The 22,732-nt window shown below is 45.4% G+C and overlaps 1 protein-coding gene across 6 annotated transcripts in view; it reads right to left on the bottom strand.

The window, feature by feature from the left end:
• The window catches only part of SH3TC2 (SH3 domain and tetratricopeptide repeats 2), a 163,223-nt gene that overhangs the window by 22,128 nt on the left and 118,363 nt on the right, over positions 1–22,732 (bottom strand). For 5 of the 6 annotated variants that reach the window (XM_079916519.1, XM_079916507.1, XM_079916513.1 and 2 more), the window contains 3 exons: positions 18,802–18,869; positions 12,886–13,003; positions 3,238–3,347 (listed from right to left, as the gene is read on the bottom strand). In XM_079916519.1, the coding sequence (XP_079772645.1) occupies positions 3,238–3,347; positions 12,886–13,003; positions 18,802–18,869 (296 nt within the window). Of the gene's footprint in view, positions 1–3,237; positions 3,471–12,885; positions 13,004–18,801; positions 18,870–22,732 lie in introns of those variants that run through there. The other variant, XM_079916516.1, reaches the window with a different exon arrangement.

Below are 22,732 nucleotides of genomic sequence, written 5' to 3' on the forward strand. Positions count from 1 at the left end.
AGAGCCTAAGTCCTTGACAGCATCATTTAAATAGCACCTACATCCATTTCTAGATCTGGGGCCATTTTCCAGATCCTCCCTTGGCGGGGGTGGGGGGTGGAGCCATTTCCTTCACATGCTACAATTGGGCTTTGGAAACACTGATCCCTGCCCAAGACTTGAAAGAGGTATTTTGGGGATCAACATTATGACTCCAGTACCTAGCCCAGGGCCTGGCCCACAGTAGCTACCAGATAAACACTGAACAAATGATCAGCAATAGTAGCTTATTATGCACCTACTATGTGCCACTTTCTTATGTATATTATGCATATTACCTGATTCAAACCTTGCAACTCTATGATTAAAATATTAACATACCCATTTTACTGATGAGGAAATTGAGAATCCAAGAGGTTAGGAAATGTGCCCAAAGCAACTCACCTAGCAAGTGGAAAAGCCACAGGTCAAACCCAGACTTGCCTATCTCTAAAGCCAATTGCTTTTAACTGCATCATACTGCCTCCTAAGGGGAAAAATGAAGGAGAGATGGGGAAGCAGATAGAACAACAGAGAGACAGGAAAAGGAAAGAGCATTTAAAATAGCTTTTTGAACTGTAAAACTCTGTAAAAGGAAGCACTGAGACCTGTATGAGAGAGGGGCCCTCTCTAGATCAGTCATATAACAGGTTTTCTAAACTGGAAATCAGGGGTGGAAAATTCCAGATTCTGATGTCCCTGCTTGGTGTGCAGAGACTGCTGTGGGGCTGGGTTGTTAGAGCTCTGGAGCTCCCTGCATTCACAGGCACTTGAAGATATGCATCGCTTTCTCTAACTGCAGGTTGGCAAGCACAGCTTTGTTCCCATCCGAGTCAAGAGACCTAGACCAGGCCAGCCATCAAAGTCCACCAGATTGCACCCTGCCCCTTGTCATCACATCCTCCACCCCAGGCATTTCCTTCAGGCCCTACAAACTTCCACTGTGTCCCTCAAACACCAGCAAAGACACCATTGTCTGGCTTTTGCCCCAAATCGGGCCACGAGGGTTTTACAGAGCATGTGTCCTGTGCCCACTTTTGTGCTTGACACCTGCCCTAAAAGAAACCACAACTGGAATCCACTATCCTAGTGGTGCATAGGCTAATGGGGGACTCTCAGGCATGAAGGCCACTTTGCAGAGGGGAAGGAGCCAGTCTCAATATCAATGTTCCCCAGCCCATTTCTTTCAGAGCAGCTGGAGGGGTATGACTTAAAAATCAAACCAAACCTCATCACATTCCTGTTCTTCTGCTTGAAACTCTCATGGCTCTCCACTCTGTTTAGAGTACAGACTAAATTCCCATGAGGCCCGCCGGATCCCCTGCCCCTCTCCCTAACCTTGCCTTGTGGCGCCTGGCTCCTGCCCTGGCCAACTTTCAGAGCCTCAGACTCATGCTTCCACCTGCCTTGGGTGCGTGCTGGTCCCTCTTCCCAGAACGAGGTCTCTCCTGCTGCTCCGTGGACCAACTCTTCCTCCTCCTTCTGAAACTCATGCCCTAAAGGCAGCCATCACTCAACCCTAGGCCAGGTTATACCCCCTTGTTATGAGCCCTCAAAGCACCTCTACTCCTTCCCTGCAACACTTTTAATTATCTTGGTTTTCTTTGTTTGTCTGTTTGTTTGTTTTGCGGTACGTGGGCCTCTCACTGTTGTGGCCTCTCCCATTGCGGAGCACAGGCTCCAGACGCGCAGGCTCAGCGGCCATGGCTCACGGGCCCAGCCGCTCCGTGGCATGTGGGATCTTCCCGGACCGGGGCACGAACCTGTGTCCCCTGCATCGGCAGGCGGACTCTCAACCACTGCGCCACCAGGGAAGCCCTATCTTGTTTTTTTAATTGTAGTATAATTGACTTAAAATATTATATCAGTTCCAGGTGTACAGTATAGAGATTCAATATCTTTATACATTATGAAATGATCACCACAGTAAGTCTAGTTACCATCTGTCACCATACAAAGTTATTACAATATTATTGACTATATTCCCTATATTACATCCCTGTGACTTTATTTTATAACTAGAAGTTTGTACCTCTTAACTCCCTTAACCACCTATTTCACCCATCCCCCTACCTTCCTCTCATCTGGCAACCACCAGTTTGTTCTCTGTATCTGGAAGTCTGTTTCTGTTTTGTTATGTTTGTTCATTTGTTTTTGTTTTTAAAATTCCACATATAAGGGAAATCGTATGGTATTTGTCTTTCTGCGACTTATTTCACTTAGCATAATACTCTCTAGGTCCTTCCATGTTGTCACAAATGGCAGGATTTCATTCTTCTTTATGGCTGAGTAATATTCCATTGTACGTATGTACCACATCTTCTTTATCCAGTCGTCTATTGACGGACACTTAAGTTGCTTCCATATCTTGTCTATTGTAGATAATGCTACAATGAACACTGAGTGCGTATATCTTTTCGAGTTATTGTTTTGTTTTCTTCAGATAATACCCAGAAATAAAATTTCTAGGTCATATGGTACTTCTGTTTTTAATTTTTTGAGGAACCTCCATACTGTTTTCCATAGTGGTTGCACCAATTTACATTCCCACCAACAGTGCACAAGGGTTCCCTTTTCTCCCCACCCGCTCCAACATTTATTTCTTGTGTTTTTGATAATAGCCATTCTGACAGGTGTGAAGTGATATCTCAAAGTGGTTTTTAATTACCTGTTAGGTCTATCTCCCCTAATAAAGTCTGAGCTCCATGAAGCAGTAGACTGTATCTGCTGGGCTTGCTTTTCTCCTCCCAGAGATATAGTAATCATGGAAGAAACATCTGAGGGTATATAGATGTTCTAGCCCAGCCGTTGGCTGTAGCTGGCCGTGTGCTTCAGGCAAGTCCTTCCCCATATCTAGGCCTCAGTTTCACCAGCTATAAAATGAGACAGATGGGCTGGGTAACCTCTGAGGCCTTTCACCATCTTAAAGTTCTAGGTTCAACAACTTGAGAATGCTTAACAGTATAGTATCAGCCCAAAGCAAAATAATTTTAGAGCAATACCACTGGTGAAGGAAGACTGTGGGAATGTCACTCCCTCCTGTGGTATGGACTGTGTTTACAAAACAAACCCAAGAAATCATCATAAATCATTCCAAGTGGAGCTGTCTGAGCTGAAACAACAGGACAAAAATACCTCCAGGCACAGTTCCTCTGGGCCCCCACCCAGCTGAAGAGAGGCAGGGCCAGCCAATGCTGTACCCTCTGAAGAGTCACTTACCCGTTTTTTTTCCATACTGGGCCCGTCAGCAGAGCTTTTCTCCTGCCCTTCACACTTCTAATCCCTTCTAGGACCTTCACCGTTCTAGTGCCTGGCAAAGAGGAAATGACCTGAAAAGATGAGGGATTGAGTTCTTGGTCAACCACTTCCGAGATGTGTGTAACTCTCCAGAAATTTTTCCTTCGTTCTGATCTGATCCGTCAAGTAGGAGTTGTAACATCTGTCCTAATGACCTTGAAAAAACACAGAGGGGAAATACTTTGAAAATCTTAAAAGGCTATAAGAGTGCAGGGATTGCTTTTGGCCATCGTTTCCACCTTGCTCATTGACTAAAACGCAGCCACCAAGAATCTCAGTATTTTATCTCTAACTGGGGAATGGAAGCCTTGGTCCCCAGGTCAAAGAATCTCAGGCATCCAAGTAGCAGGTGGTTGAATCACCCTAGACTGGCTCAGCTTGCTGTAAAGGTAGATCTAATTCAAGCTTCTCATAGGGTCCCTGAGTCGGGGTCAGGGGCCTTGGCTCTGAGGTAGACCTAGTCCCAAGAGCTGCCGCTGGGTACAAAAATGCCTAAGTCCCAGTGATTCTGGGGGCTTTGAAGTCACAGTGTAGCTGAGGGATTCAGAGCATGCACTTTGATGCCAGACAGACATTGGTTTTCTCTCTGCCACTTACCAGCTCTATAAGCATCCATTTCCTCTTCAAGGAAACAAGGAGAGCTGGTTGGCCTCAATATTAAAAGTGATGGTGCATGTAAAGCATTGAGCTTTATGAACATGTCACATGTTAGGCATTCAAAAAAAAATGTTATTGTTATTGTTATTGCTGTTGTCATTTTTATTCCAGGGTCAGAAGCCTGCCTATTTTGTCACACACAGTACCCCACCTCCACACACACACCCTGGTCTTCTCCAAATGCCTTGAGTACTCTTTCTACTTCCTGCCTTGTCTAGCTTTGCCTTGTCCTTCCTGTTTTCCTCTAACAATTCTGCAAGACAGATACTTCTAAATTTACCTTGTAATTAACCTTATTTTACTCAGTATTGCTCAGAACATACATCTGGAAACAAAAGTTTGGACAAAGAAGTCATGGTCAATGAGTTATACCAAATTTAAGTGCCATTATGGAGATACCAGGCACCCGAGTAACACGGCATAGGAAATAGATTCCTGGACTATTTGGAGTCGAGATTTTTAGACCTGGCTTAGCCATGATGACAATTGCCAAGTGTTTTAACATCTTGAAATCTTTGTATCTTATCTGTAAAACTAAAATATCTGTCTTTCTTTCTAGCTAGATAAAACCCTGTTCCCCTAAGAAATATTTTTGCAGGAGCCTGATACGTAAAACATTTAACAGAATAGCAGCTCTCGATATAGGAGAGGAGGGCAGGCTCTTGACTGATAGCCTTCCTTGCCTTCACATGGTCTTGCACTTTCCCCTCATCCCCAGAGCAGCCTAGAAGCTCCCACACACACCCATAAGTCTTCAGAGAGTCCTGTTTATGTAGCTCTTTGTGCCTCAGTTTCCTCAGCTGTTGAATGGGAATAATACACAGTCCTACCTGGTTGGTTGTAAGAATTTAATGAGTTAATACAAACAAAACCCTTGGCACAGAGCCTGGACTAATGTACTCGATAACTGTTAAACATCACTATTACCACTACTGCCACTTGATTGCTAAGGTCTCTGTCAACCAGAAGCATTAGGAATCTGTGATCATGCAAACGCACCATAAAAATGCACCCACTTATAGAGACTGTTAAGTTACCTCCACCACCCAACATCTCATCTCCACTCTCTTCAGGACAGAGGAGAGATATGATGTTATTTCACAAGATGGATAAATTCTGTTTCTATTGAAAGCATGTTTTATAAAACAATATTTCAGTATTTCTTTCCTTCCTTGATTCACTTGACAAACAGAGCTCCCATTCTGTGTGCCAGGGTTGTTGTTAGGAGTATAAATAGAAGAGACAAATAAAGAAGGAGAAAACTCGAATTAACAGTGCCAGCCAGGCTGTGTTTAGTAGCGGGTGACCCATGCATTCATTCATCCAACAAATATTTATTGTTCAACTACTATGAGCCAGGCAGCACGCTGAGGTCACAGTGACAGTGAAGAAAAACCAGGCCCCAGCCCCAGGGGGTTTGCTTTCTAAGAGGTATGGATAGGAAGGGCTAAGAAATTACATGGAAAGAAAGATCCATAGGAGCTGAGGGTGTAGGGGGTGGAGTGGAGGGAAGGAAAGGCAACCAGAGTGCAGAGAATAAGAGGACTTCAGCAGAGTTGATTCAACAGAGGAACAAGGTGTAGCCGCAGGTAAGGCGGGGCTAAAGGGAACAGCGTGTACAAAATTATTTACCCAAGGGATTTCCAAGAACACTACTGTTTGCTTCTATTAATTTGTCCCTAGGAGGACACATGTTACTTTTGGGGGAACCAAATTTTTGTATTTTAAATAAGCCCTTTTATAAATAGTTATCAAAAGGACATTTGACAGGACTTCTCTGGTGGCGCAGTGGTTAAGAATCCACCTGCCAATGCATGGGACGCGGGTTCAAGCCTTGGTCTGGGAAGATCTCACATGCTGCGGAGCAACTAAGCCCGTGCACCACAACCACTGAAGCCTGCGCACCTAGAGCCCGTGCTCTGATACGATACAAGAAGCCACCGCAATGAGAAACCCACACACCACAACGAAGAGTAGCCCCCGCTCGCCGCAACTAGAGAAAGCCCGCGCAGCAACGAAGACCCAACACAACGAAAAATATTAATTAATTAATTAATTAAAAGGACATTTGACATAAGCAATATGATTTTAAACAGATCCTATCATTAACCTTCTCTTCATGAAAAATTGGCCAGGGTCTTGTTTCAACAGAACTTTTCATTCTGGGAAGTTAGTTTGAAAAAAAAATAATAATAATTGCATTTAAGAGATACTGAGCATGACTTTCAATACGGTGCCCAAGATTTGTATTTAGGAAGAAGCTAAAGATTTGGAGAAGACCCAAATTTGGATCCTAGATTCTTACTAATTGAAGTTCCTCTCTCTGAACCTATTTCCTCTTTGGTGCAATATGGAGCCTGACACCTAGTACAAAGCGAAAATATCACAGATGTGAAAATGACCGATGGACCTTTCTTTGTTTGTTTTCCTTGCCCCCAGGCATAATAAGATTGGATTATTTTGGTGACTCATGTTTGTGTTACGAAGGAAGAATCAATATCTAACGATGGCATTGCAATTATCTTGGGCTCACATGTCACTAAGGACTCTCCAATATAATCTGTCATTGAAGCCCATTCAAGCAAAGAACCTTCTTGGGCTGATCCTAAGATACTAGATGAGTAAGACAGTTAAAGACAGACATTCATTAAGACTCTGAGCCAGAGTTCAGTTTCCAGGACTCTGCTGCCTGCCCCCGACACACTATGGAACTTTGAGTTTATTCTCCACTCATCTACCATACCAGCTCTTTCCTTCCCTCTTTCCCGTCTGAATCCGCCAACAACAACCGTGTGTCCTTAGATTGGTTAAGGTCTCTGTGACTTGTGGGGTTTTTTGTTGTTTTTATTCATAAAAAGGACACAATAAAAAGAATCTAGGGGCTTCCCTGGTGGCGCAGTGGTTGGGGGTCCGCCTGCCGATGCAGGGGACACGGGTTCATGTCCCGGTCCGGGAGGATTCCACATGCCACGGAGCGACTGGGCCTGTGAGCCATGGCCGCTGAGCCCGCGCGTCCAGAGCCTGTGCTCCACGACGGGAGAGGCCACGGCAGTGGGAGGCCCGCGTACCGCAAAAAAAAAAGAATGTACACCATAGAATTATTTTCAGGATTAAAGGTGATTATGCACTGTAAGGACTTCTCACCATTTGAGGCAATTGTCAATACTCCAAGTATTTGCTATCGTTACTATTACTCATAGTATTGCTCTCCTTCCCTCCTTCTCTCCCTCTCTTGCTTGCTTCTTCCCTGTTCGGTCACTAACCTGGCTCCCGCCTTCCACTCCACTCCCCTTCCTTTTGCCTTCCACTCTCTCGCTGCCCTTGCCCTCGTGTGCCCTTGTCTCCCCTCACCCTGACAGCTTCCCCAGCCATGAGTCATGGGAGTTTGCTCTCCCACTGGCTCTTGAAAGGCTGTCGCTGGCAGGCTGGCGGGCTGCAGAGGAGACACAAGCCCGGGGCAGGAGACAACTGCTGCCAGGGCCTCATTCACCTGATGAAGCCGGCCTGGAATTTGACTTTCGGGCGCTTCTAGGACTTGAACATGCCTCTGTGGTGCCCCCAGCCATGATTTTGGGGGAATTAAAAGAGGCCCAGAGTCCCTGAGGACTGGGAGAAGATAAATGTATTGCCCATCTTTGCTACAAAAAGATTGATTCTGTTCATTCTAAGCCATTCTTTTAATACCTGGGAAACTCTCCACTAAGTCCTCTCTCCACTTGTAAGTGCCAGGGCCCTTGTGAGCCCTGAGCCTCTTCGCATCTCCTTCCTTCTCTCATTTCTCTCCCAGTTTGAATTTGGCATCAGACCCTGGCACGCACAGACTTTTTCTCTCTCCTCTGCGGGACTCAGAGCTCCTAGAGGACAATCCTCTGTCCCATGACACTAAATTGTCTTAGTCCTGTGCATGTGGGTCAGGGGCACATTTGGAATCAGACAGACCTAGGATTCAACACTATGTTTGCCAGTTTGTTCTTGTGACTTTGTACGGAGAGTTTAATTTCTCTGTTTATTTGCTCACTTACTCATTCAACAAATAGTTACAGAGCACCGACTATGTTCCCAGGCAGTGTGCCAGGTGTTGGAGATACAGGACTGAAGGAGGAAGGCAGTCTTTGCCCTCAGGCAGCTTAGAGTGAGGGAGACAGACAACAAACGAAACCACAAACAAAAATAATACACTGTGATGAGCACCATAAATGAAACATTGAGGAACTAAGCTAAACATAATGAGGGGCTGGTGGAGACCTGTTTTAATGAAGTGGGCAGAGATGGCCTAGAGCAGCAGTTCTCAACCTCAGCACCATCGACATTTTGGGCCCATTGACAATATGTCCTTGTTTGGGTCGGGTGGGGCTGACCTGAGCACCACAGGATGTCTGACAGCTCTGGTCGTCTCTACCCACTAGATGCTAATGGCCATCTCCCACATTGTGACAACCAAAAATGCCTCCAAGACATTGCCAATGTCCCCTGGGGAGTGGCGGGGAGGGACCAAAATCACTCCCCGTTGAGAAACTGTGGCTTAGAGTATGAGTCACAAAGACTTGGGTTTGAGTCTTTCTTCTACTATCTGAATAGGTAACTAAGCTCTTGGAGCCTGTTTCCTCGTGGGTGTAATGGAGAGTTGCTGTGAGTAATAACGTCTCTTGGTGCCGTTATGAGGAATAAATGAGATCACAACAGTCCACAGAAAGCCCTCAATAACGTAGCGGTTACTGCTACCATCATTAATGTTGCACGTCTGTCTCTCCTACTGGCCTCTGGTCCCTTGGGGGCAGGAACTGGCTTATAATCCTATCTGTGTCCCCAGTGCACAGGTCAGAAGCCAGGACTCCTTACAAACCTGGCTAACCTCTGCAGCATAAATCTCACAGTCCTTCCCACCAACCCCTACACACACACACACACACACACACACACACACACACACACACACACTGCAGAGAGATAATCAATGCCAACCCAGTGACTGGCTTTGATTGGACCCCAAGTAGTTCCAGTTCTCACAGATTTGATATCTGGTCAGAATCAGGCTTTTTTAGTGAAGAGAGGCGGCTCCTCCCTGCCCTGCTAAGAGGAGGCTGCACTCTTTGGAAAGCTCATTGCCCCACAGGGAGTGGCTGATGAAAGATAATATTGCCTTTGGTCTTCCTCTTCTCCCTCAAACAATTGAAGGGGCCTTTCCTTTTCCCGTTTGGCTGGTTTGAAGCCCCTGATACGCTTCTGCCTGTCAGATCTTGCCTCTGCTCAGGATTTGTGGCTCAGCCAGCAGACCAAAAAGCATTTGTTTTCACATTTCCATGCCAATCTTGGGGGAGCGGGTTTGCATCTTGTGGCCTCTCCGGCTCTTGAGCATTTCGTGAGACTAGTTTCCATCCCCAGAGAACTGGACTTGAGGGGAGAGACAATGTCAAATTTTCTCCAGCTTCCTGATTCTTCCTCTTTCTTGGGGAATGTGTGGTTGCGTGCACTCTGTGCAAACTCCATGCCCATCTCCACCTCATCACCCTGAAACTCTTTACAGATCTAATCATCTAGGATTCATTTATCTCCATAGAGCTCTGAGTAATTCCTCTTTGGCGCAGATAAAAGCAAATCAAGAAGGGCAATTTACCTTAGCGGCTTCCTCCCCTAAGAAATTATTTCAAAGATTCTCCAATGCCTTGCTTGTCCCTGTGCCTGGCAATATTTGCTCAAGTCCTTCACAGCTTCCAGATGCTGTGTTGAAGCAATTTTGGCAAGAGAAGATAGGGCCCGATTAAAAAAACAGTATTTCCCGAAAAATGATAACATAAAAGATTCTACTCTGGGCACTGTCATGGCTACAGTAATGAAGGCGGCCCACTGCTCTGTGACGCCCTGTCATAGCTGCACAAAAGTGCTCAACGAATGTTCATTGGACAAGGACGTGGCTCTCATAAGGGGCAGGGGGTGGAATAAGAGGACAGATGTCTGTTGAACAACTACCGTGTAACAGGACCTTATTGGGAACTCCAGGTCCAAAGGTGAACAAGAGACAATCTGTAGACAAACGTAGACCTGGCAGAGATAAGTCTGTCCACAGAAAATGTAATATCATCTGGTAAGTGCTAGGAGAATGCTATGAATACCGGTGGAGTGGTACTCAGCCCAGCCTGGGGGTCGGGGAAATCTTCCTAGAGGAAATGATACCCAAGTGGAGTCACAGACACGAGAATGAGAGAACAGAAAGGATGATCTATCTAGAGGACAACCAGAGGCATGAGGGCTTGCGGGAAGTAAAGCAATTGGGCTTCACTTAAGTGTCAAGAAAAAGGTAGGCAATAGCAAAGAATGAGACAGCAGGCACAGACAGGGACCTGGAAATGAAAGGCCTTCGTGGCAGACATGCACACAAGCTGCCCAGATCCCGCTGCCCAGCCGTCAGCTCCACAGGGTCTGCCTCAGCTACAGAGAGCCATCGGGCCTGAGTCCCCACCAGCAACAGAGGGAGGCAGGGTAGTTTGGCTCACTGTGGGGTGATGCTGAAGGGGAACATTTACTCCCAAGCTCCCCACCCGGTTACCTGAGGCTTTGTCGGGCCTGCTTTGACTTCTTCCTCTGCCCATTCCTGTGTCCTCCCCTTTCTTTTCACAGGTGTTGATCCTATATCAACATCTAACACCCCAAAGTCCATCCCTGTGTCTGCTTCCAGTGAACACAGCCTGCTCTAGCCTGGGATGCCAAACTAGAGACTGGACTCTGTTCCATCACCAGCAGAGTTCAATCATTTTTCCTTTGAAACACAGACAATCCAGATGCAAGTTTACCCAGATTCTAACATTCTTCAGTGTAGACAGGCTACCTAGTCTATAACTTGTGAAGAATTCCCAGAGAACTGGCTGGCACTAATAAATTCCTCCACTCCTTTCTCACTGTTAAGAGGGAAATCTTCCTCACCACCCATATTTCCTCGTAAAAGAACTTCATCTTGAAGACACTCCTACTGTCTTTCTTCCCACAGTGCTCCTCATAGGAGGAAGAGGGGATTTCTCTGACTGGTCAGTGTAGAAGAGATTCGAGGTTCTGGGTGCACCCTCACTTCCCCTGGGATGGGCTCCAGCAGAAAGGAGACCGCTGTAGACCTGTGCTCGAGGCCATGCAGGAAGCTTGGGGACAGTTCTGTACCTGCTGGGAAGCCTTTGGTGGCCCTGCCCTGCCAGGCACTGGTGAGAAGCATGAGCACACCCATTCGGCTCCACAGTCAGGCAGCAGCCCCCCAACCCAGCTTCAGTCAGTAATAATGCTGACATCTTAATCTTCATTTTCCTGATGCTCAGTTAGTTCTCAACTTGGGCAGGGAAGAGGGATGCTATTTTCCAAGCCCTCTAAAATACCCCAACACTCATAATCCAACAGCTCAAAATATCCTGATGTATCAGTTTCTCAGCACTCAAAGCATATCAGTAACTGTTGTGGAATATAAACAAATGGTCAAATAAATGCGTGTTACTCCACCAAAAAGGTATAATCCCACCAAGAGGAATTATGACTGTGTAATTCAGTGGAGGGCTCCACCCACACACACTGGGGTTGATGGACAGAAGCTTCAATTGAATTGCTGCTTCAGACGGCATAATATTGCCTTAGTGGTGAGCCACAGCATGTTTACACAAGGGAGAAGCCGGTGAAAACCTCAGAGTATGTTCATTAGGAATTCAGCCGAATATTTTGAGTGTGAGGCCCACAGGACTTTCTAAAAAGGTTAAAGGGTCTTTTCCTCTAATGTACGTGAAAAAACAAACAAAAAAAACAGACAAGCATCTTTCTTTGATCATTGACTAGAAGGTAAGCAGAATGGTAGGGTATCAGCTTAAAGAGCATAGGATGGGAAGTCCATAGACCTTGTTCCTGACCCTAGTCACAGATTTGCTAAAGAACCTCACTCTAGTCATTTTAACTCTCTCAGCTTCAGTTTCCATGTCTGTAAAACAGCTGTGAGAGTACCTGATATGCTCTGCTCACAAGGGTCTTATGAGGATCAAGTGTGATGTTTTATTATAAATCATGCTAAGGGATAACATGTATTGGGTGCTGTATGCTAAAAACGGTGCTTCAGTCCTCACACCTTTAGTCCCTGCAAAGCTGCCTCGTTTGTGCTGCTTGACATCAGTCCAAAGTGACCACTTATTTTAAAATATGAAAAATGAGAAGAAATATGAAGAATTGAGAGTGAGAAGCAAGGATTTTCCCACCACCATGACCCCACCTTTCCCACCCCCTACCCTCCCACCTTCCACTTTCTCTCTCTCCCCTCCCCTTGTAGCTGTTCCACATTCTAGCTGTATTCCCAAACTTCTTGAAACAGAACGCTGCCAAAACAACACACGATCCTCCTCAAAGCATGGTCCCGTATGGTATTTTCAGGAGCCGTAGGAGATTTATGTGGGAAGGAGTCAGCACGTGTTGGGGGGATGCTGGTGACTAGCAAGAGGCCATTACCTGGGGCCAAGATCTCCAGGCATTTTAGGGAGGGGCTCTGGGTCTTAAGCTGGATAACTGTAGGAGGACTGCAGCGAGCAGGTTGGGTTACTGAAGTTTCTGAGCAGAGAGGGAAAGGGACATGAGGTCAGCATCTTTCCAGGCTGGACATCCTGGAAAGCTTGGGTGGGGGCACCTGGCAGCAGCAGTGGGCTTGAAGAGCTCTGCAGGATGATGCCTGTAGCCTGTGTCACTAAATCTGACAGTTCCACAGGAGCACAGGATGACACACCTTCCAGGCTGCAAAGTCCACTCTCATACCACCTTCTCTATTTTTGCTGTAAGTCTATGCCTATAGACTGCTATACCATTCTTTAATTTTTTTTTAATGACTTCACTTTTTCCTTCAGGAAATTTATTATTCAAAGGACATTTTAAACATCACTGTCTGTGGTAGAACCCTCTAGTACTCACCCTTTTCAGTCCTCTTCTTTCCAGGCACAGGGGAAGATAATAATCCCGGCACGTCCCACCACCTCTGCGCACACTGCCTTGAGCTGGGCGGAGCCTCCTGTTGGGTCTGACCAATGGACTGTGGAGGCATGAGTCAATCATCCAGTGAGACCAATTCAATAAATTGTTCTATTTATTAAAAACACAAAACTATTCTATATAGTTTCTACATGTTGACGTACTCGCTAGATGTAACCATAAATCTATAGATTTTAGAAATGTCTGAAAGGACTCACAGCAAACTGCATGCAGTATCACCTCTGGGGAGGCCACCTGAGCTAAAGATAGGGAAGGGGAGACAGCGGTAAAAGGAACTTGAAATTTACCTGTATCATTTTAAATTTTCACAAGGGAAGTGTGTTTACTTATGTAAGTAGAAAGGGCAAGGTGAACAGCAAAATGAAAAAAGGAAATAAAACTGGAAAGTTATGTTGGGGCTATGTTTTTTTGTTTTGTTTTTTTTTTTTTTGTTTTTTTTGTTTTACATCTTTATTGGAGTATAATTGCTTTACAATGGTGTGTTAGTTTCTGCTTTATAACAAAGTGAATCAGTTATACATATACATGTTCCCGTATCTCTTCCCTCTTGCGTCTCCCTCCCTCCAACCCTCCCTATCCCACCCCTCCAGGCGGTCACAGAGCACCGAGCTGATCTCCCTGTTCTATGCGGCTGCTTCCCACTAGCTATCTACCTTACATTTAGTAGTGTATATATGTCCATGCCTCTCTCTTTCTTTGTCACAGCTTACCCTTCCCCCTCCCCATATCCTCAAGTCCATTCTCCAGTAGGTCTGTGTCTTTATTCCTGTCTTACCCCTAGGTTCTTCATGACATTTTTTTTCCCTTAAATTCCATATATATGTGTTAGCATACAGTATTTGTTTTTCTCTTTCTGACTTACTTCACTCTGTATGACAGACTCTAGGTCCATCCACCTCATTACAAATAGCTCAATTTCGTTTCTTTTTATGGCTGAGTAATATTCCATTGTATATATGTTTTGAAGCATCTGAAATGCCAAACTAAGAGTTTGTGCTTAATGCTGCAGGCACCAAAAGCCAAGGAGAATGTGTGGATTGTCACGAGCAGGTCCTGATCCGGGCTGTGACAGCACCTCCTCCTCCTCAGGTGGGCACGGGGGCTAGACATACGTGAAGTGCCCCAGAGCGTCTGTCATAGAGCGAGTGCTCTGTCAGCATTTGCTGCCGCTCTTTTCTCTTCTTTTCCTCTGGCCACGCTGACCTTTCCCTTTCTCATAAACACGCCAAATTCTTTCTGCCTCGAGGCTTTCATACGTGCTCTTCCTTATTCCTACTGTTCCTTTCTTCCCTCTCCTTCTCATCCTTCGAGTTCAGCCTAACTAGTAGCAGCTCAGGGACACCTTCCACTACCTGCCTCTCTAAGTTGTTTCCCCCAGCCCACTCTGTGTCTGTCAAAGCATCCTGTTGGTTTTCTTTAGGACACTTATCACAATTTGTAATTACATCTGGTGGGGGGGGGGTTGTTTGTTTGACCTGTTTATTCTTTTTCTCCCCTACTCACAAGTACATAAACTTCACAAAGGTAGGGACAGAATGTGTTGTGTTCACTGCTGTTCCCACGACACCCAGTAGAGTTGTTGGCACCAAGTAGAGTTAGAAGTAGCAGTAGTAATAATAATAATAGTAATAGCTACTATTTGTTGAGCACTTACTATGTATCAGGCATGTATTTACATGTCTTACATACTCATTTAAATGTCCTAATGACCTTTCTGAGTAGGCATTCACCTTGTCCTCATTTTACAGATGAAGAAACTGAGACCTAAGAGAGATTAAGAAATTTTACTAAGATCACACAGCTGGTAAATAGCAGAGCTGGGATTCCAGTCTTTAGTGCACTACGGTATTTTATTGAATGATGAATGCATTAGTTAACACAATGCTGGTTTGTGGTATTCCTGATGTCCTTATACTCCAAGTGCAAATAGTGCAATTTGCCTTAGAATAAATGAGAACGATTAGCCTAATCGATAGAGTGAGTGTCTGCAGGGAGGTCATGGCCGTTAGGAGGAGAAGGCAGCTATTTTCCATTGAGAGGCAGTAAATTGAGCTTTGTGTGACAGGGCTGATGGCCGGGCTGCAAACAAGGAGCAGGGTGTGCTGGCAGAGATGTGGGAAGCTCATCCGGCTCCAGACCACATCACCTGGAGAACACTCCCTGCCAAACCCAGTCACAGCCAGAGCTCCGAGAAAGGACTTCTGGGAGCAGCAGAGAACTGACCGCCCCAAGGACTATGCCAAGTAAGAGAAACCAGCCTCTGAGTCAGACGAGGGAGATTTCTGTTCTGTTCTGGCCTGGTCTTTAGCGGCAAGACCTTCCTGGACCCACAACTTACAAGTCCTGTTAGGTGGATCCCAACAGCTGCCAGCCATGACTCTGTGTATGCAGAAGTCAAGAGGAAAAATAATCACATGTGTTCTCACCATGTGCCAGGTACTACGTGAGGAGCTTTAGATAAATTATCTCCTTTAATTCTCATAATAACCCTGGAGGTTATTTCAACCTTCATTTTGTCGATAACTGTTTATCAAGTCCCTGCTACGTTGATGAAGTAAGTACTATTTTTTTTAAAAATAAATTTATTTATTTATTTATTTTTGGCTGCGGGCAGGCTTTTCTCTAGTTGTGGCGAGCGGGGGCTACTCTTCGTTACGGTGCGCAGGCTTCTCATTGCAGTGGCTTCTCTTGTTGCGGAGCATGGACTCTAGGCACACGGGCTTCAGTAGTTGTGGCACACGGGCTCAGAAGTTGTGGTGCTCGGGCTTAGTTGCTCCACGGCATGTGGGATCTTCCTGGACCAGGGCTCGAACGTGTCGCCTGCATTGGCAGGCAGATTCGTAACCACTGCACCACCAGGGAGGTCCCAAGTAAGTACTATTTTTAATTCTCTTTTACAGATGAGGAAAAAGAGACTTGGAAAGATTAAGGAATTGGCCCAAGTTAGATGCTGGCAGAATTAGAACTTGAACTCAGGTCTGCCCGGTGCCAAAACCCTCCTTCTTAACCTCTACTCTGAATTGCCTTCTGATTTTTAAAACCACCATTTATTTCTATCTATGTGTAAGGTACTGTACTATAATCATTAGGAGGAATTAGTCAATGAGATAATGTTGCCTGGCTCATAATAAATGGTTAGTAAATATTAGCTTATGTTATCCCACATATTATATGTTTATATACTGTGACGGTTAATTTTATGTGTCAACTTGGCTAAGCCACAATGCCCAGATATTTGGCCAGACACAGCTGGATACTGCCGTGAAGTTAATTTTTAGATTAAATTAACATTTTAATCAGTTGACTTTGAATAAAGCAAATTACGCCCCATAACGTGGTGGGCCTCATCTAATCACATGAAGAACTTAATAGAAAAAGACTGTCCTCCCCCAGGGAAGAGAGAATTCTACCTCCAGACAGCCTTGGGATTCAAGCTGCAACTCTTCCCTGGGTCTTCATCCTACTGAACTGTCCTGCAGATTTCGGACTTGGCAACCTCCACAATCACATGAGCTAATTCCTTAAAATCAGTCAACCAATCAATCAATCAATCAATCTATACATATACACATTCTCTCTATACATATATATATACCCATTATATATATATTACACACACACATCCTACTGCTTCTATGTCTCTGGAGAAGCTTCACTACTAGAGATATATATAATAATGACAATAATCGGATGAGCAGATAAAAGCTGGAAAGGTCTATATTAGAGGCAAAGAATTCAAACTGCCCAAATTCTTCTAGAAATCTAGCTCCTAATGAAGAATACAGCCTACAACTGTCACAATCATCTCCACTTATGTGAAAAGCTGATTTTCCTAATTTGGTTAGAAATCAATTAGAGATTAATGGTAGTTCTTCTCATTCTCTCCTCCCTCTAGGCCTGTTTCCCATCCATAAAATGAGGACCGTGTGACACTTCATGACAACTGCAGAAACAAATGGGCAAGTCCGCTGAAGGTCAGGTCCTGCCTTTGCCACCCTCCCGGCTCAGTGCAGAATGTGTGGTGGCAGTGAAGGTACTGAGGAAAGAGCCCCTGTCTGGGAGCCAGAAATTCCGTGGGCGGGTCCCAAGGTCACCACTCACCAGCCTGGTCACCCTGGGACAGATCTGTTTCACAGGTCCCGGCTTTAGTGTCCTCCTTACCAAAACAGTCATGATAATGATTACCCTGAGGGTGACTGTAAAAATCAACATGAGATCTTGTTTGTGACATTATTTTATGAGCGGCAGGTTTTCCCTCTCAGAAGGCAGTCTGACTCTTGAGTAAATGCAAGCACATCAGAGCAGGGTCAGCCCTCGGTCAGCCCGTGCTCTGGAATCAGCTGGCCAGGATGGTTGATGGTCCCTGTTCACGTGCCTCATTGCTTCTGCTGACAGGGAGTGCACGAATGGTCATGACAGCCCCTTCAGTGGCAGGCATTTCACCTCCAAATACTTGGTCTCATGTTCTCTTCCCAACAGCCCCATGAGGTAGGCAGCCCAGGGAGGAAGAGGTTAAACTCAAGGCCACACCCCAAGGTAGAGGTCTAGCTTGGCTGCAGCCCCATCCAGACTTGAAATCCTGGGTCTGTCCCTCCCCATCTCCAGGTAAGGTCAGCTGAGAGTCAGAACTTAACCTAATGATTCAGGGGCCAGAAAAGCAAATTGATTCGATCACAAATCCTCCTTCGAAAGCCAAGGCCCACCCATCACTGCGGAGGATCCAGGAGACAAGGACTGGGAAAAGAATTTAATTTGAAAAACAACAACAACAACAATAGGAAAGCATCCGCAAGACTCTAATCAGAGAATCGGCTGCCTGGAGAACTGAGAATCATTTGTCAAATGTCTCCTGGTGACAAAGCGAGAGAGAGGCATGGACATATATACACTACCAAACGTAAGGTAGATAGCTAGTGTGAAGCAGCCGCATAGTACAGGGAGATCAGCTCGGTGCTTTGTGACCGCCTGGAGGGGTGGGATAGGGAGGGTAGGAGGGAGACGCAAGAGGAAGGGGATATGGGGATATATGTATATGTATAGCTGATTCACTTTGTTTTACAGCAGAAACTAACACACCATTGTAAAGCAATTATACTCTAATAAAGATGTAAAAATAAATAAAATAAAATAAAACCACACACACACAAAAAAATGTCTCCTGAATCTCAAACTTGATCTATCACTTTTCCTATTATTTTAGGATTTGGGAGAAACGAAACACATTTTCATATGACTAAGCTCAGTCACCAACTCACTCTGTGACATTAAGCAAGTCGTTTAGTATCTCCGAGTCTCAGTTTTTCTCTTCTAAAAACAACAATGTGGTACAAAATTAGTTTCCCAAACTTCAGACATTAGACTATTGGGATCATGATTTTTGCCATATATGTGCACCACATCTAATGTTTACCTAGTATTGTTCCTTACACATATTTATGTATTTCAAAAGGAAATCCGCTATCACTTCATAAGTGTAAAAACAGAGCCTCGCATCAATAATTTACAGTGAATACATAATTATTACAATTTTTTAAATTCTCACATTCCAGATCCCTGAAAGCATTCCTCATACTACCTCTGGGAATCGCTGGCCTCCAGCTCTGGCATTCTGCCAGTGAAAAACCTTGATCCCTTGCAGCACTGCTAACTCCCAGGGAAGCCCTTCCTGATGCCCTGCATTAGGCTAGTTCCCTCTGCACATCCCTGTCGAGGCACTGATTGTGCTTCTCTGTCATTCATAGGAAAGTCCATCTTCCCTGCTAAGAGGCAATGGCTGAGGGTATTGGTAGTGCTCACTGCTACATGTATCAGTTTGGTCACCTTACTTAACAGTGTTACCTTATGTCTCCAAGACTCAGTTTCTTCATCCACAGAATGAGGTTAATTTTTTCTTCAGTGAATGTAATCTGAAAAAAAAAAGTTAAAAATAATTCAGGTGAGAAAGGCAGAAGAGACTTAAGAAGGTAGCCCAGAAGGGTTGACATCAAGGGAAGAATCTATCAACTGGAGGAGATAGAAGCATGTTTACATTATTCAATATAATCTACATTATTCAACATAATTCACTCCATTCACATTATTCATTACAACTATTATGACCACAACTGACATTTATTTAGTGGTTACTATTGTGATAAGTGCTTCTTAAGCATGATTTCATCTAATCTCCACATCCATTATTATTCCCACTTTACAAATGAAGAAATTTAGGGTCAGAGAGATTATGTGTGTGGTCCGAGGACACAACTAGAAAGTGGCAGAGCAGGGATTGAACTTGAGTCTGTCTGACTCCAGGGCCTATGCTCTCTTCCCCGTGGCAAGTTTCTTGAACTAGGCACCATGGTCACTCCTCCTTCAGGCCCTAAGCTGACCACCTACTCCCCTCCACAGACTCTGCTGCTCATCCCATGACCAACTGAATGTGAATTCCCGATAAGACACTGCAGCACGTGTCTTATCTCTTTTGTAACTGTCAGTTTACTTCTGAGCCATCCCTCTTCCTATCTTTCCCTTTCTGATCCTTCCTTTGGGCATCACCAGATTAAAGTACGTGGCCTTCATTGTGTAACGGGACGCCAGTGCCCCTCCCCCACCAAGGCGCGCCAGTGGCTCTGGGTGACCTATGCCACTGAGCACCAGCGAACCTGGTGGCTTCTAAACAGAGTTCCATGGTGGGAACTCAAGGAGAGAGCATCTGAGAGAGTGGGTCAGCTTCATCCTTATTACAAAATTGCTCCCTGCATTGTATCATTTGATCAAGGCTAAACTTGGGAAACTACTAACAGAATGGCATTCGGCAAAGAGTGCAAAGACCCAGGCTTTCTTCTGGCCAGGCCACTAAGTAGCTGTCTCCAGGTCTCAGTGTCCTCGTTAGTAATATGGAAATGACCAGCCTGTCTTACAGCACTAGTGGGGAGCCAAGGAGAGATAGTGGACAATATTCATGTACACAGGAAGTATGCATGAAGTGGAGAGGTCAACAAACCCATGTGAAGAATTATGATTAAAAGCAGTGCCTCTCTCTAGCATTTGAAACAACCTCTTTTCCCTTCTTCCCTTCCATGGGTCCTGGCTTCCATTAATCTACTCCCATTCATGCTGTTTGCATTTCGTCTTCCCAGGCCTTCCGGATGCCATCTCCTCCCTCTGCATAAATGCAAATTATAGGAGGTCTTTGGGCCCTAAATCCAATTGATTGTTGTCTCTGATCCAACAGCCTGGGCTGCTGATTCAGTGTGACCTAGAGTAGCCACCAGCCTAAATAGACCTGCTCCCTTTGTGCTCATTTACATTATCTTGGCCCTCATCACCTCCCTATCTCTTCCTTAGAGATCTCTGGCCATCGTGGGACAGGCAAAACTGACTGGGTCACCATCTCCATTATTAATCCTCTATGCTCACAAGCTCTCAGATGAGGCAGCCACATGAGAGTGGCCCCATCTCTGAGAAGCACTGCCCTCAACTCTGCTCAGGGCCAGCCTAGCCACCTGCTGCAACGGCCCCACAAATTCCAGAAATTTGATGGACAAGCCAGGAACTGAAGCAACAAGTCAAAGAGATAAAGATTCTGATTAAAAGATTCCTTATCAAGAGCCAAGACATTTGCATGATGCAAGACTTCTCTGCATGGGCCCTTCTTCAGCCCAGAGCGAGAGGATCAGAGCATTCCCTAATCCCACAGATGGTTGCTCTAGGCAGGAGCCATGGGACTGTAGCCTCCTCAGCAATAGCAAATTCAAGGGCATCGGGTCCTTAGCTGTATTCAGAGGACCCTGCGCCAGGGCCCACCTGTCCCCCTGATTACCTGTTTCCTTGTGCATCTCACCAGCAGACGTGAGTACCCAGAGGTCAAAATTTGACAATAAATAAGTGCTTTAACCTGGAGGAGCTTAACTCTAGGCTTTGAAATTTAATTATTTTTGCCTCCTGCTATAAATCTTCCCCACCTCCCCACCTTTTGGAAATTAAGACTGCAAATCTTCTACAAAGCTTGGTGTTTTTAATTAGTCTGTGAAGCATACATAGGTGTGATCTTCACAGAAATTAACACACATGAAAGACTCCATTGGAGTGAAAATTCATGTCACAAATGGTTGACTCGTTAAAGTGAGATGCCTATTGAGGATATAATCTGAACAACAAAAATTCAGTTTAGCCATAACTTTTCTGGAATACCCATAATAGAACATAAATCAAAGCCAATTGGAAGATTGAGTGTCATAAACCCTTTCTACAGAAAGATCCAGGGTAATGATTCCCAGCCAGAATCACCTGGAGAGTTCCTTAACATGCATATTCTGGGGCCTTCCTCCACACCTGCCTTATCACCGTCTGTGGGGGTGAGGCCCAAGAATCTGTATATGTAGCCAGCTCCTCGGGTGATTGGAAGCAGGCAGTCTGAGCCACAGTGGGAGACCCTGTGCTAGGTCTTAAGGCAGCAGTCTTTCTATGCCTGAACAAAGCTTCCCCAGAGCTTGTAGAGATTGGCTGTTCAGCCCCTGGCCCACTGCTCAATGGGAGGCCACCATGCAGGCACCCCTTTTCACCCAAGAGTTGGACCCCAGGCTCCTGGACTGAGAACCGTGCACATGAGCACCCCAAATATCTAAGGTACAAGCCCCTCCTAATCAAAAGCTTAGGCTTGGGCTTCCCTGGTGGCGCAGTGGTTGGGAGTCTGCCTGCCGATGCAGGGGATACGGGTTCGTGCCCCGGTCCGGGAGGATCCCACATGCCGCGGAGTGGCTGGGCCCGTGAGCCATGGCCGCTGGGTCTGCGTGTCCCGAGCCTGTGCTCCGCAAGGGGAGAGGCCACAACAGTGAGAGGCCCATGTACCACAAAAAAAAAAAAAAAAAAAAAAGCTTAGGCTTGAAACGTTTCTGTAATTATACAGGTGGGAGAACAGAAGACAGAGAGGGGAAAGGACTTGCCCAACAGCACCTGGCAGCCTGGATGGGCCTGTGGGCAAAAGCCTGGTCTTCTGATCCCTCTGCCAGTGGCCGCTCAACCTCTGGGTTTCTGCTAAATGGCCCTTCCTCCAAGAATGAGCTCAAGAAACAATCAGGTGTCCCTAACAGGCTCCGACTTTCTCCTTCACACTAATCACAGTTTGTAACAATATATGATTTCTCAGTGTTGCTCTTCCCAACTTGACAGTGGATTGATTCCATGAGACAGGGACCTGTTTTGTACACCAGAATTTCTAGCACCTAACACAGTGCCCAGCACATAGTGGAAAGTCAGTAAATATTTATTGGATGGTTGGACAGACAGGAGTTACAATGGTCTCTCCTACATAATAGAAAATAGGAATATTGCAAAAGAGAGGGGTTTTCCCACAGCCAGGAACAAGTCTGTGCCATAGGACCAGTGAAGGCAGGGGGACCTCAATGTCCCTCAGGCCTTAGTGTCCAGGATTGGACCAAACAGGATCTGGCAAGCCTCCCGACTCATAATGGTCGATATATATTTTGAATTTTATTTAATGAGTCCAGGGTATGGATAGAACACAAAGTGACTGAATGTTATACCAACTTATAAAGGGGCCGGGGTCCCTGAGGCGCCCCCCTCCCATACCCCAGCTTTATGGTTTCACATCGCCCTCTAGTGGGTAGAACATGTCACTACACTTGGTGATTTCTGAAAAACTGAGTTTAAATAAGTTTGTACTCCTGGCTTGAGTATAATTAATAACTTACATATGTATGAAGTGTATTAAATCCATTAAGATATTCATTTATCCACTCAACAACTCATCACCCAGGGCCTAATA

This window comes from Stenella coeruleoalba, assembly GCF_951394435.1.
Source record: "Stenella coeruleoalba genome assembly, chromosome: 3".
NCBI classification, from domain to species: Eukaryota; Metazoa; Chordata; class Mammalia; order Artiodactyla; family Delphinidae; genus Stenella; species Stenella coeruleoalba.